This window comes from Euprymna scolopes, chromosome 1, assembly GCF_053919585.1.
Source record: "Euprymna scolopes isolate OS-2025 chromosome 1, ASM5391958v1, whole genome shotgun sequence".
NCBI classification, from domain to species: domain Eukaryota; kingdom Metazoa; phylum Mollusca; class Cephalopoda; order Sepiida; family Sepiolidae; genus Euprymna; species Euprymna scolopes.
In genome coordinates this window covers 98,584,109-98,600,510 of record NC_136482.1, presented here as the reverse complement: position 1 = coordinate 98,600,510, position 16,402 = coordinate 98,584,109, and the positions used below count along the sequence as shown (strand labels likewise).

The following is a 16,402-nucleotide window of genomic DNA, read 5'->3' as shown; positions in this document are numbered from 1 at the left end:
GTCTTTCAGATCTGATCATCGCCGTCTTTTTTTCGTACAACTACACTCTCTTCTTTCCTAAAGTAAGAGACATTTTCCCCACGAAGAATCTTTATACCAGGACCAACAATCAACAGTAAGCTTAAAAGAAAACAACTCACTCAAACACTTTTAGGCATGCAAAAAAAGAACTTTCTATTACTTCGTTTCTAAAGATTTCTAACTTTGTCTTCTTTCATTTTCGTTTGCATCTTTCTTTCTTTTGTAAATCTCAATGTTAACTCATTTCTTGTACTTTCAATTTTCACCACAATTACCAAGTGTTATTTTTTTTTTTTTTACTCTTATGTTTCAAGCCAGTAGTTGTTTGAGAACTTAATATAAAAATAAATATGTATCGCATGAGGACAGTGGCGAGCATAGGGGGAAGGAGTCAACTGAGAATTAAGTTTTAGAGGTTAACCGCACTCGCACTGCCAGAAACGGCTGAGTCATATATAAACCATGCGGTAACATCAATTCCATGCAATAGTCTGATGAATTCTCAGGAAGATTTGATGCAGAAAATTCTGTGTAATTTAATTGCCATATATATTTTCAAAACATACAAGATATATACATATATATATATACATATATATATATATATATATATATATATATATATATATATATATATATATATACACACACACACACACACACACACACACACACACACACACACACTAGCAGGCTGCCCGGTGTTGCCCAATCGTAAAATACTAATAAATATTATATTTTAATTCATACAGAAACAAAGACATGTGCATGCGAGTATTATGTTTTTTTCTAAACAGGTCACTTCTTGTAAGTAAAAAAAAAAAAAAAAAAATACATACTCGAGCTGAAATTGAAACCAAAATCTAAAGATAGTGAGTAAAGTATGATAACCATTAGGTCAGTTTGACACGTTCTTTAAAAATATTTTTAAACCTACTTATTCTTAACATAAGAAATTTGTTATGTGAAAGATTCATGCATGCGCATTTGCGAAACAGTTGACAAACATAAAAATCTGATGATCCCACGTACCAATTTTTCAATTATGGCAACCCTTTTTTCCGGATGAAAACCGACTAAAAAAGTTTTCCATATGTCTGGATACCCTATATACCAAAATTCAAAGTTGTAGATCAAAAATTTGTTATATAGATTGAGAATTGTTCTCACACACACTATATATATATATATATATATATATATATATATATATATATATATATATATATATACACACACACACACATAGGGTGAGTCACAGGAAACGGATATTTTTAGAACGCCCCTTGCTCTTGTTGAGTAAAGGATATGGAGTGAGGAAGCCTGCTTAAGATGCCATTTAGTTTGTATTCGCAAAGTTTTGTTTCCCTTAAAACATCCGTTTCCCGTAACTCACTCTCTCTCTCTCTCTCTCTCTCTCTCTCTCTCTCTCTATATATATATATATATATATATATATATATATATATATATATATATGTGTGTGTGTGTGTGTGTGTGTATGTGTGTGTGTGTGTGTGTTTTTCAGCAGCAAATAGTATAAACTTTTTGCTTTTGAAAAGGGGTGGTGGCGTTATTTCCGAAATATCAACAAATATATTTTCGATCTTTCCAGACTATATACAACAGAAAGTAAAAGATATATAGAAAATTAAAAGATGAATAAGTTGTCTTGAAGAAGAATATCACTTTTATTATTTTTCTCAACTTATTTACTTTTATTCATTTCTTATTTCACTGCTCCAGTCGCCACTACATTGCAAGCAGCCTTATTAAAAAAAAAACAAAAAAAAAAAAACTACATACTTATTTACTGGAAACGTGCAAAATGAATAGTCAATCCCCAAAATGTAAAAAAATCTTTATCCCTTCCTTCAATTAAAAATTCACCAAAATTCAAGAAATCAACCAATTTTAATGAATTTTTCAAAATTTATTAATTAACGACATTGAATCTAATGAACCCATTTTTTTTTTTTTTTGTTTAAATATTATTGAAAATGTATTATTTTGTGTCAACAAAAAACATCTTTACTAAAGTTTTATTTTTCAGTACTAAAGGGAGCTTGCTGTAGAGACGATATGTTGCAGCGAGAATGAATAGCAGCATTTGAGATGAACTGTTGCTAGCAAACAGGAAGGATGCGAAGTAAAATGTAGCGGATACCTGTTCACACTATTTATTTAAGCAAGCTCCCTCATACTGTCTGCAGTGAAATGTAGTGAGAGCCACAACTTCTCACAGGGAACCTATGCCATCCACAATATACTGTTTCAACTTTTTTTATGGAGAAGCTATTGGCTATGTGGTTGGTAGGTTGAGAAGTATAAAATGGAAAAAGAAGAAGAAGAACAACAACAACAACAAAATTGGCAGTGTCAAACCGTCCTGTTGTTGTTATAACGCACGAAAGTCTTTTTTTCCTTTCTTCTCTACACTCACAACAAATCATTGTGTATTCGATATTATCTTCCACCGTTCGCTCTCATTATAAGCTGTCCAACAAAAAACAAAAACAAAAAGAAACTCCACTCAACGCCCATTTGACAGTTACCAATTGTGTACATATGCAAATTAATGGCATACGTTCACCAATGAGTGACCTACAAAATTATGCTTGTCTTTTCTTTTCTACATTTTCTGCTGGCATTTTACAGGCTAATCAAACACGAGGTCGTTTGCAATAGTGATTTCTATTACAGGAAGGAAGCTAAAATGAAAAATGTAACTTGGTAAAGTTAGTTGTATCTGGTTGTATTTGACTGAAATAGAAGGGTCGTTTCAAAAGTAAAGCTTCTTTTTTTTTTAACTCAAAAAGTTCAAAAACTATGAAGATGGGAGTAGGACCATTCAAACGAGCAACCTGTTGTGCTCCAGAATTTATTTTTTTACATAGTCACCACCATTATCAATGCACTTTTAGCAGCGATAAATGATGGTTGTGCGCGGGCGTCCAGAGTGTACTTTGCCATACAAGGGTCATTCCAAAAGTAAAGCCTCCTGCTTTTTTTTTTTTTTTTTTTTTATAACTCAAGAAGTTGAAGGGTTACAAAGACGGAAGTAATAACATTAGAACGAGTGACTTTTTGTGCTCCAGAATTTATTTTTCAACACAGTCACCCCATTCGCATGTTTGCCAGGAATTCAATGATGTATCTTTGTTTCTGATGCACGTCCATGACAGAGATTGCTTTCTTAGAGTCTCATGCCGTCAATATCTGCAACAGATACTTTTGGGACAACCCTTGCAGAATATTGAAGAAGAAAAAGAGGTCACCATCTTTTATAAATAACACCACAGCTCCATAACTAAATAGGTATCAACTTTTATTCATGGGAAAACTGGAACATAACGAGAGGTGTTTGATAGATTGACTTTTGTTGATAAACAGACGATGAATCCTTAAGTTCTATTCTAGCAATTCTAGCAAGGCTATTTGCAGTGAAAAGACCAGTACAGTAGAACATCCTATCAAGAAGCGATCAAAACAGGAACTGATCTTGAATTATCTTTTTTGGAATCAAGATACGTCTATACATATTAATCTTGCCTCTGCACAGATGTATCATAACACTCATACGGTTAACAATCCAGTCTTGAGTGCGCATGACAAAGCCAAACAACGACTCAATCTAGCACATGATACTATGCATACATTTAAACAAAATAGGTCTCTCGTATAACTGCTAAAGTGCCACTAACTACTACCACTCATATTTGTGGTGGGAAAACAAACTTTAGACAGTAAAAACCCTGGCCACCGACAACTTGATAAAACAACACAGGCATAGACTCCTTACACACTAAAGCCCACACACATGCAGACAAAACAACTTTCTCCATCTTGTCTAAGACCCTAAGACTCTCTTAACTGATAACGTTTCACTTACAGCTGTTCTACTTTATTTTGACTGTTCCACCTATTTGATGATTGTGTGAACATACATTGGATTTTGTCCCTTTGAACCCTTCTTCACAAAACACTTTCTTCATCTAGACATTTGAACATTTCTTAACTTTTTTTTTTTGTTTGTTCAACAAGGCATAAATTAAGTTGATATTTTATATATGGACATAAATACACTGGACTACATAATGTACTATAATAATCTTAATAAAAGAATTATCAATAAAAGAAAAAAGGTCCTTCTACAAACTAAAAATAATATATTTAAGTGATCTACACCGTTAGGTGTAGGTTGCCAAAAGTTAAAACAGTATCATATAAAATAATCAAAGAATAGAAAAGTAATTAATGTTGACTGTTGAAAATCTTGGAGCAATACATCTTCAAGTGAAGATACCTTTGCTCAATGTCTAGCCAACAGTGGCAGGAGAGAGGATGTCTCTCTTTGTGGGCGTCTGGAAGCTCTCCATATGCTGTGCAATTGCTAAAGGATTTTCAGATGTAGTCCTTAAAAGATCCAGTCTAAATTACTATGCCCTAGAGTTTGATTGATCATCATTTGGCTAAACCACCTCACTAGGGCTGCTCTCTGCAAGAGGAAAGAAACATCAACATTTGTGATGGCTACTAGACTTTGTCATTACTTATTGATATTGTCTCATTCTAAAACCGCCTCCCTATTCTATACATCCATTTAATCCTCAGTCTTAAACTGTTACTGTCAAAAAATCTTTCCTCTATTCTCATATTGCCAGCATGGAATTAGGGTTAGGGTTAGTATTAGTGTTAATCAGATTAATATGTTCATGCTTTTATCTGCGCCCTTCTTTCATTTTTAAGAAAAATAAAGAGAAAAATCATGCTTCACCCATCATTAACATGAACACCAATTCTGAGTCTAAGGTCCTTGATATTTATACGCCTAAACAACATGATATTAATGCCGGGATCGATCCTTGGACCTTTATTATTCATGATATTCATAAATGACCTCCCTGATAAAATTGTGTCTGAGATGGGTATACTTGCTGACAACACCATGCTCTTTTCAACCACCGACTGCCATGATAAATAACACCTTATCTGAAAGCCCATTTTAAAAATTCCTTGGCCTAACATTCTTAGACAACAGAAATTGGAACAAATATATTGAGGATATTGCCAAGGCTGCTGCAAAAAGATGGGTTGTCTTTATCGTGCTAGAAAATTACTCATTCCAGAGAGCATCCTAGATCTTTACAAAACTACAATTCGCCCATGCATGGAATATTGTTGCCACATCTGGGTTGGAACGTCTACAACTAGTCTCTCACTCATAGATAGACCCCCCCCCTCCAAAAAAAAAAGTCTCAAACCTTCAAAGCCTTCTACTCTAATAGTTTCTTCTCTTGGACTGCTAAACTTTCGAATTCCCTCCTCTTTCCTGCTTATCTGGCTGTACTAACCTGCAAAAGTTTAAATATAAACAGATATCTCGCTGTTTAACTTTCCTCAGTTCACTGTTAGGCAGAATCCCAAATAGTAGCCTCTTACATTCCAAGTGGCAATATGTCTTGTTTGGGGTGAAAATAAATAGAAATAAATAAATAAATAAAAAGATGGCAATAAGAGGGCAACACGAAAAATATATAAATGTATATTTCTGAAAAAATAAAAATAAATAAAAAATAGCAGCCATTTTAGAAATAGAAAGAAATGGTTATTCGTTCTGTCTTACGGTATGTGATCAAGCCCTGAGTGATCAATAATGCTTTCTTGCCAGAAGATGGCTGACTATTTTAATAAAGTACTCCTCCCACCCACACACACTCTACAGTCTAAAATATTAAATTTTTTTGAGGTGATGAGAGAGAGAGAGAGAGAGAGAGAGAGAGAGAGAGAGAGAGATGCATTTGGAGTAAAGAGTAAAACCATTTTTTTTTTCTCTCGCTTTTGTTTATTTTTAAAATTTCAATTTACATTTTAACTCTTACACGTTCTGTCCTCCTACGCGGCTCAAAACTGGGTGATCACCAAAGTTTTCTGGTTAGGAAGCGGATGATTTTCCGTAAAACGAACGCCTTACTCTAAAATAGTCTAAACTATTTCATTTATTTATTATTCTTTCTAATTTTGACGTGTAATCTAAAAAAATAAAACAAAAAACAAAACAAACAAGAAAAAAATTCTCATTTTTATTTTATTGACAGCATGGGGGCAAACAGTAATACTTCATTTCCCGAGTTATCCCTTCTAAAAAACGTTTTGTTTATTTTTTGTAATTTGAAATTAAAGTTTACTTCTATCTAAATGATTTTCTACATTTTTTTTTACATCAAACTTAAACAGTTTAATGTAAAGAGCATCACTAATTTGGCAGTACGTAAAGAAAGGCAGCAAACAGACAGTACTTCAGATGCTTGTACAGTGACAAGCGCGAGGAGGGCTCAAAACAGAAGTGGTATGTCATTTGGCACTTCAATTTTACAATTGCGCGGCAGACGAAAGGATAGGAATTCTGTTGGAAACAAAACACGTGTGTATGTGTAACTCTCCACTCAAACGAAGTCAAGAAAGTGCGAGCTTGTGTTCCTAAGTTGGTCAATCAAGTTTACCCAAACAGAAAGGAGAGAGAGAGACGGGGGAGGGGAAGTAAACAGTAAAAGCGCCTGCTCCGTAAAAATAAGACAACAACAACAACTTGGATCGTTCTCTTCTTCCCTTTATTCGCGTCGTATATAACATCAACAAAAAGAAACTTTATTATTATTAAAAAAAAAAAAAAATGTCCATTTCGCCAGACGAGGAAGAAGAGGATAGATGTCCATGTTCATTGTCGTTCGACTCGATCGAAAACTGCATCAATTTTCGAAGTGTATGTCCGGATTTCGAGAATGGTGCCCCGGACTTGCCTTTCCGCCTCTATCGATCTTCGCGACCTGATCTGCTAACTCAAAAAGAAGTTGATTACATTCTTAAAGACCTGAAGATAAAATGCATCTTGGATATGAGGTCCGTCAGGGAGTACAGGAAGGCATCGGGCGATAAACTTCTCGACCAACATTTTAATATTTCTGAGGTAAAAAAAAATTGTTATTCTTGTTGATCTCCACTTCCCTCCAGCAACTTTTCTCACATTTAACGGGGGAGGGGGAATATATATATAGGAAATGGCTTATTTGGGGAGGGGGAGGGTAAGAAGGTAATTGTAAAAATGAAATTTTGGTGCCTTTGTACTTAGTGTTTTCAAATTAAATTGAAGGTTTACGATATAATTTTATTAAATTGTTAGGTGAAAGTACAGAATAATTACAAAACACCCTCACCTCATATTAAGAATGGCTTTCTAAATAATAACGTTATTCCTATTTACTTGCCTCCTCACGAGGGCAAAGTTAGACACAAGGTCGGTTTGAATTATTCCAGCCCAGCAGTCCAGCATTGGTGCGTGTATAAATTTATCGAAAGAAATTTTAAAGAATTGCGTATTTCTGCAGTTTACTGACCGTGCTATTAAGTTAGCAAAGTCTCCTCCTTACCATGTTAAGAATAGGTTTCTAAATAATAATGCTATTATTTTAGCACGGTCCGTAGACTAGAAGTACGAAGAATTGGATCAGTGCTGCTGAAATTATTATTATTTATTTGTGGCTTCTACAGAATTTGAACAGAACCGAAACAAACTTTTGCGAAACATAGAACTTAAAGAGTAAAAGAAAAAGAAAACTCATTTTTAAAAAAAATATATTTTACGGTGACAATTTGAATTGACTATTTATTGTGGTTATTGTTTACTATTTTCAATTTTGTAAAAAAAAAAAAATTCTTTATCAAGATCGTATTAATGACCCATTGATCAATTATTGTGTGCATAAAAGTCAACTGAAGTTATTTTTCTACTCAATTTTATATGGTCATTTGTGTAAGAGGTGGCGGGCGGGTGCGGGTAAAATGCTAATTTATTATGGGCGCTTACTATTTCCTATGAAATGCGTTTTGGCATGATTTCCAGACAACAAAATCAACACTTTATGTCGAAGATTTACAAAACTTAAAATATAAGCGTATGATTGAATTTTTCCCCCTTTGTTAAAATTTTAAACTTAAAAAAGAAAAATGTTGCAGAATACGGACCGTGCTCTTTTTTTAGACAGGATTTTCAAGTTAAATTCAATTTTTACGGGGTCATTTTATTAAATTGTTAGTTAAAAGTCTTTTTAAAAGTCCATTCTGTCAAAGTAAACCGAAGATGCGAAGATTTTTAATGTTATTCATTTGTGCACGAATTAATCGTATTATCTGGCATTAAATTAATAAATAAACCTTTGCTAAGTATTTTTTTTTCAAAGAAAATGTCATTTTAGTACAAAATAAGTTGTTTAGGATTAAAATGCCGAAATCCATTTCACTAAGAAAATAACAAAAGATTAATGCCAAAATACTAACTTTGAACAAAACCTTATTAATAGGAAAATTAAAAATACGTGCTGAAAATAGTTTTATTACAAAAGACTGTATAAGTCCCTTTTTTTTTTTTTTTTTTTTTTGAAAAAATTTACTTGATATGATTTTTGGGATATGACATTTTGGGTTTGTATTACTGTATACATAGATTCGAAAAAGTTGTCAAAACAAATATATAACAAATAAATGTTATCAAAGGCAAGATAAGTTACTTTTCTACCAAACTGGATATATTTTTCGTGTTTTTATTCAATGTAACATGTTTATTCAGCTCGAAAACCATACAGTGTTTACCGATGTATTGGAACATTCAAGATGGCGTCTGATTCTCTCTTTAACACGGTAAGTTTGGGAAAAGATGTTATAAATAAAAAACCGGATAAAATACTGTTAAAAACTCGCTCAATATATGTTACCGTGACCTAGGTTGACATATATTCGGCGGGTTTTTAATAGTATTTTGTATAGTTTTTTATTTATAACACCTTTTTCCAAACTTACGGTGTGAAAGTGGGTGTGAGACGCCATCTTGAATTTTCGAATACATCGGTAAACACTGTATGTTTTTCGAGCTGAATAAATATGTTACATTGAATAAAAACACAAAAAATATATCCAGTTTGGCAGAAAAGTAACTTATGTTGCCTTTGATAACATCTATTTGTTTTTTGACAACTTTTTCGAATCTATGTGTACATACAAACCCCAATTAATACTTTTGTGCTCATTAAAAAAATTGATGCCTTGGATTTTTATAAAACTTTCTGAAAAGTTGTAACTAACTGATTTCTATTTAATTTTGTTCGTCTATACTTCGTGATAACTCTTTGGTGTGCCCCAGAGGCTCTTTTAGGGCTAATAAAACACTCCATTTTTGGGGCTTTTTTATCATATTTGTCCAAAATTTTCTGTGTATGTCTATTTAGCAGTTTTGCATGGTGCTGAACTCAAATTTAAATATGTTAAGGCCTTGGGGACTAAATGGGAGGGGTCAAATGATGGACAGTCATTTCTTTAGACTAATAATCTATAAATGCATATTTAGACATGCGTTATTATTATTTTTTTTTTTATTATCAGCTGTTGCAAGGCAACTAGTTACCTTTCCAAACAGTTTCGTGAAATGCTTGACTTAACGGATCATATCTCTTCTTTTTTTTTTTTTTTTTTTTTTTTAAAGATAACTCATCTTCAATGAAAATAAATTTTCTTTTTGTTTTCTAAACACGCAAAAATAACAAACTAAAACTTATTTGCTTTATTCGAACGAAGTACTATTCTCATCTTGGTTTTATTTTCACACTTCGGTTGTTATAAGCTCCGACCTTCTTCAGGTTTTCAAACTCTGGAACCGTCTAGTAGAACTTGGAGCTAGATGGAATTTCGTATTGAACCACGACCTCTATTCGAAACTCCATTCAAATCTTATTCCCAAAATTCGAGAAAATAAGTAAATTCCTCTAAAGCGGACCTGGAGAACTGTTTGATTTCCAAGATAACCAAAAGAATTATTTTTGCCATCTCAAGAGCCTGCTTGTTGAAATTGATGGAATAGACACCTTTTACTCGTGCCATCTATTTTTCCAAATGGAGATTTACAAAAAAAAGCTGGATTTAGATTTTGTACTAGAAGAATACCAGTCTCAGAAAAAGTAAAATTAATCCCCCTCCCCGAAAAGTTTTGCATCATGTATGTCTCCTTACAGAGATTAAAATCAAACTATGATCTACTAAACCTTATCTCTAGAATCCTTTATCTAATTTTGTGCAAAATCCATTGCATGATTTTAATTCTAGAAAATGTCTAAACTTTAAGATTAAGGATTAAAAAAGAAGTAATAAACTTCAGAATCTTACTTAATTGGGGTCTAATAACTATAGTTCAAATTCAATGCAAATCTGAAATATTTGAATTTACAAATGGGAAGTTGTGTGCATATTATATTCCCTTCCTAAAATCTTTTTGCAGAATACGAGAACCAAGTTGCCATAATTATTGCAAAAACATTAAAGCTCTCAAATTGTATTTCTATCTTGGTCATTGCATGTTTTCCTTTTATGTGTTTTTGTGTGATATTTTGCAACCAAGGGAACACCGCTTGGAAAGGGTTAGAAAACAGTGGACATTTATGCTATCTAATGTTTGTCTCAACTGTCTTACCAGTGAAGAAGGGTAGAGAGAGAGAATTACAGAAATACTAATTATATTTTGTCAGCCCCTACTATTTTGCACATGTGCTGTATGCTCTCAAACAAGCTGTCTTCTCTCTCACACTCTCTTTGGGCCATGTGGCATCATATGTTTCTATTATATTTCCATAGTTTAGCAATCCTCATCTCCTGTTTGTCAAGTTGACCCTGGCTAGCCTTTCAAATCCTATTATCATCAACTATTTTATATACTAATGAATGTATTCGCCAATATATCTAACAATGTTTTGAGTAGTTATGAGCAAATATTATTGTATATTTTGATTTGTTTATCAAAATTGATTCTATTTAATCTGCTAAATCAAAATTGATTAAACCCAGTTTTTTATTTGTCGTTTTCTTTGTGCATTGATACATTTTGTGTTTATGCAAATTTTGCGAAAAACATTTCGTTTTTATGGAAAACACTCCAGACAAAGCATGAAGCCATTTGATGTAAGGAGCTAACAAGAATGAAAGACGATTATCGAAAAGATGGTATGTTTATTGATCTTAGTCTTGAAAAGTCCAAGATAGGAGGAAAACAATCAGCAGGAAGAATTCTACAAGTCTGTTATTCTTAAAAAATACAATTTCCCTTGTGTTTTTTATATATACTTCCATCAAGGATCTTCAGTTTGGAACTATTTTTTGCCAAAACAGATCACGTTTCCATTCTCGGCTACTGATTGTTTTGAAATTATATTTTATTTGTATGAAGGAATATATATAAAGTCATCCACATACAGTACTGTTTCGCTGTATCACAGCTCATCAGTGTAGCTAGACTAGCAACTACCTCAAGGCGACGGTCAGCGCTTCTCACCGTTAGATTATTTGGCTACTGCTAAGATGGGTATGCAAATGTTTAAACATTGTCAAAACACCTAAGCTCTATTTGTTTACACAAAGAGCATTGTTGTGTACGCTATTGGCAGTTTGTTGTTTCACATTATTATTACTGTTTTCTCTATCCACATAAAATGTTAAGGAGATATAAAATTTTATGTATCAATTTTCAGTATTTACTGTAGCGTCCTATATGTGAATAGGACTAAGCAGTAAATTATGAAATATATATATAATTTCCAAATTTGATTAACCATGAATAAGTGTTTTGTTTACAACACACCAGCGTGACTAAACCTAGTGAGACTCACTGAACCTGATACCTCACTATTGAGCTAACTCCTGCTAGTGCTGAAATGTATTGCATTTTTTGTGGATGTCATTTGTTCATTTTTGCTTGTGATATCTTTGAACAAATGTGATGGTTTTTTTTTTTTTTTTTTTTTTTTTTTTTTTTTTTTAAGAGGATTTTTATCTTAATGTTAGTTGGGAATAATCTCTCCTTCACTAATGTGATTCCTCATAGATGGGAAGCAACGTATTTACAAAATTAATTATCTACGGACACATGCTTTGTCATTTGTATTTATCAGCATGTCTGTACCTAGCAAGTCAGAAACCTGAAACCCCAGCACTGAGCTAACTCGTGCTAGTGCTTTAATGCACTAATTTAAACATTTTTTTTTTTTTTTTTTTTTTTAAATATTTTTAAGATTATTTTATCTCTAAAATCAAATTCAGTGTCACTTTTTTTTACATGGACTATACCAGTACTACGATTTCCATCGGATAATTTGATGACGCCATTTGATTTATCAAAATTATCAGTTTGAATTAATTTGAAATTATAATTGCATAAATGGTATGTCAGAAAAATTCATTTCAATAAGGTTTTTAGAAATACTTACTACAAAAAAAAAAAAAAAAAATGTATAGGTTTCATCACGGCTCCTTCATATATTTATGAGTAGGCCGTGGTTTCATGTCTTTCAGCAATTTTTAGCCGAGTTTTCTCTTCTACAATATTCTGTATCATGTTTTCATTTGACAATATTCACAGAAACATCTTTAAAATATAGATATGTTTTATTTCTACACTAAAAAGCTGTGTCCTTTTTGTTTTTAGATTCAGCATATTTTTTCATTAACTGCACATCACGCACGTCTGTCTTCCACCATTTTTCTAACTTCTTATTAATTCTTTTGCAAATCTATCACTTGTTAATGCTTACTTAAAACAGAAAATATAATCACAAAAATTGCTACAACCAATACATTTCTGGTTTTCATAAACAAGTCAGCCACTTTAATATTGGCTTATTAGTTAAAAAACGTTATCTGGCTTGTGATTAATAAATAAATTTATTTCCATCACGAAAGATTTAAACTAGAAAAGACAGAATGGATACTACACTTTGATTCCTGTCCATAGGCTTGACATTCTGGGTATTTACTTCCTTCCCATCACAGGAAGATGTAACACAAGGCTGGAAGTTGGGAGAATCAAGCCAGCGCCCCTAAAAAAGAGGCACAGTTAGCTATAAACTAACTCCTCATTAAAGAGGCAGGAGGCAAAACCTAGGAAAGTGGGTCTTCCAGGACTACCCGGGACTAATTCTCAACTTGACACTGAGGTTTGTTGAAAGCTAGTAATCGGTTCAGAATCTGTGATTAAAACAACTTTACTACAAATAATTAGTTTCATAGCAATTTGGTTTTTACATTGACCCATTATAAATAGGACACTAAATAATTTCTGTTAAAAATCTATTAGATAATATATAATAGTACTGCTTACTGCATAATTACTCTGAAAAAAAAAAGGAATAAAATTCATCTTTATTCATCAATTTCTTTTAGAGTTGTTGAAGCCCTATTAAAAATTCTTGTGAAATTTGCTGCAGTTGTATTTGTTCAATGATGTATAAATGACTCTTGCAAGCCATTCATTGCCAAAAGTGCAATGTGACTTTATGCGTGGACTGCTTTGCTCCTTATCCTAATGTGTAAATGTTCATTGTGAAAACCTTGATTTTTAAAATATATCACATGTACCCAGTGTCCTATTTATAGAAGAGTTAATATCTCGCTTTCTAAATAAAATAACCTTTTCCTTTCAATTTGTGTATTCTAACCCATTTTTAGTAATTACACAAAGTTTCAACTCGATAGAAAAAAAAAAGAAAAGATACACTGGAACTTAATCGGTTGATTAATATGATATTGTAAATTTCTATTTAACTTTCAAATCTATATAAAAAAAAAAATTTTTTTGAATATGTGTGGAAAATAAAAAGCTTACTTTATACAGGAATAGATGCTTAGGGTTTATAACATTTTTTTTTTTTTTTTTTTTTTTTTAATAATTTTCACAACAAATTTGTCCACAAGGAAAACGCTGGGTAAGGACAGCTAGTCCTCAACAGACAGCTGTAAGACTCTAATTCCATAATCTTTATTCTAACTCACCCTTTTGATTTGTTTCTTATATCTAACCAGCGAGCACTTCTTTATTCAAAATAAAAAATATTTAAAAAAAAAAAAAAGAAAAAAAAAAAAAGGATTGTTACTTTCCTGTGTGTTTGTCTGTCTCCCTCTCTCTATCTATCTATATATATATTTTTTTTTTTTCATGAAAAACACTCGTCTAACTGAAACCACTATCAATAATTTCCCCCACTCTTTATGTGTGCCTAAGCCTAAACGTAGATTCCATGAACAAAGCTTCTTTCTTTGAACTGTACGCCTTCCGTTTACTTGCTTTCCAGCTGACTATTAAAGCCCAACATAAACAAATTCTTGATGATCCGTCTCCTTGAGTAATCCGATTTACCAAATTTCCACTACTAATATTGTCCCATTGACTACTGTTCACTCATTAACCCTTACCCTCGAGTGGCCTCCTAGCCTTTATAAGTGGTGACTCCTAAACAATCCTCAGGTTTAGCCACACTTTGTCGTATAACGACAAAACATGTATCCTTGGATAATTATATCTTCCTATCTGGTAGTATTACATTGGTGAGGGAAAGTTATTCCCATTTAAGTAGTGCTTTCTGCACAAAACTATTGCGGGTAAAATAAACAAATGATTAACATCCACAAAAAAGGTGATACACTTATTACTAGTGGAGATTGATTCGATGGTAGAGCTTCAAGCCTTAGACTCTGTGGTCCTGATTTTGAATCTTGCTAGGTTCAGCCATACTGATGAGTTGTATAATGACAAAACATGTCTGTGGACAATTATATATATATATATATATATATATATATATATATATATAAAATTGATTATATATATAATCATTTTCATGAATATTTATCATCCACAAACATGTGCATGTTCACTGACAGTTATCAGTGTGGCTCTTATTACTGGTCAAACAATTTGAACCCAGGACACATAACTCCATCGGTCATATTAAATGTGAGAGAAATAAACCCTATACTTTATTTACGAATGTAGTAAGTCTCAGAAAGTAGAGAACTTTTGCAATATTGCTAAATTAGAAACTTATATACTAGTGAGACCCGATGTTGCCAGGGATTGAATGAGGATCAACAAATGTTCACACTTCCAATACGTTTATTGTCATCAAAGTCGGTAAAATTGCCCGTTTTTCAATCAAATCGATTAATTGCCTGCTCTAGATGGGGACCCATTGCAGTGTACTAGGAGGAAGCTTCACATGCCTTTTTGTAGTCTACATTGCACTGTAGAGAACCTATGGTTGATTTTATAAAATTTTTATATAACAGCTTCAATTAAAGTTTGAAATACAAAAGTTAAATATTATGGTTCAGTTGTGCTTTAAACAAAAACATTGTCATCAACGAACCTACTATTTATTTTATAGCCCGGCCTTTCTGCTTGTGTGGTGATAAAACTCCTTAAATGCACTTGTGCTGTTAGGCTGCATCAGAATATTAACTTTGGTCAAAATTGGATTGTTTCTTCTTTAATCTGTTTGTCATGAAGGAACGGATTTTTGCTACCCTCTCTGTAAAAAAGCATCTGGTTGAGGGTGAAGGAATTAATGTTTTTAGCCAATTTTTCAATATCAGTCAGCCAAAGGTTCGAGCTTGAAAATGATACCTATCTGGCGAAAATCCATGGCCTGTGTGGAAAGTTTTTGCGAGATCTACAAACACACACACACACATTTTTGCTTTTATATATAGACTAGCATGGGGGTACCAGGTGTTTGGAGGTGTGAGTTGGGGGGGGGGTTGATCAAAACAAAATGTGCGAAGTAATAACCCTATTTAAATATGATAAAATAAAACAAAAAAATATGATGTTTAAAAAAAAAAGTTTTGGTAGGTAGGTAGGTAGGATCGAACCCAAAGCTTTGAGGCGAAGGTGGAAAAAATATCACGCCATAGACTGAATGATATTCCGCACTGAATTTTTACTGCAAGGCAGTTTTTTTGGGTTTGTTTACCCAACTTTGGCTGCAAGGTAGTTTTTCTGGTTTTGTTTCCCCAAGATGTTGACGGGGGACCAGTTCCCCATTTAAGGGGAGTGTCCAATTAAATAGCAATTGTGTGATATAAGGGGTTTGCCCCACATTGATCAAAAGCTGATTGCTTTCTGGACGTTCCTGGGACGGAAGCCAGGAACTGCTCCCGTTTCAACTTAGTTTCACTTTATTTATACTAAAAAGCCGAACACACTCGAGAGAAGCTAAAATAGCAAGAATTTTGTAAAAGACACGGTGCGCGTTCGCAAAGCCTAGATATTATGATTTAGACGGTATATAAAAAATTCTAAGAAATAGTACCCCCCTCCCCGAGAACCCCGGCGAAAAAAGCCTTTGCCGGACATACATAAAATGTGCACACACATTTTGCCTTTTTTATATATATATATATATATATATATATATATATATATATATATAGATGGCAGTGTTGTAAGAGAAACATAGCATAGTGTTAAAGAAAAAGAAAACCACCCATTAAATATGTACTTAGTATAAGTTTT

The 16,402-nt window shown here is 32.9% G+C and overlaps 1 protein-coding gene across 1 annotated transcript in view; it reads left to right on the top strand.

Moving 5' to 3' along the window:
* Positions 1-6,320: 6,320 nt before the first annotated feature.
* LOC145257215 (uncharacterized) overlaps positions 6,321-16,402 on the top strand; it is a 76,642-nt gene continuing 66,560 nt past the window's right edge. Inside the window, exon 1 of the mRNA XM_080115646.1 lies at positions 6,321-6,988. Coding sequence (XP_079971772.1) covers positions 6,695-6,988 — 294 coding nt within the window. The 5' untranslated portion in view covers positions 6,321-6,694. The remainder of the gene's footprint in view (positions 6,989-16,402) is intronic.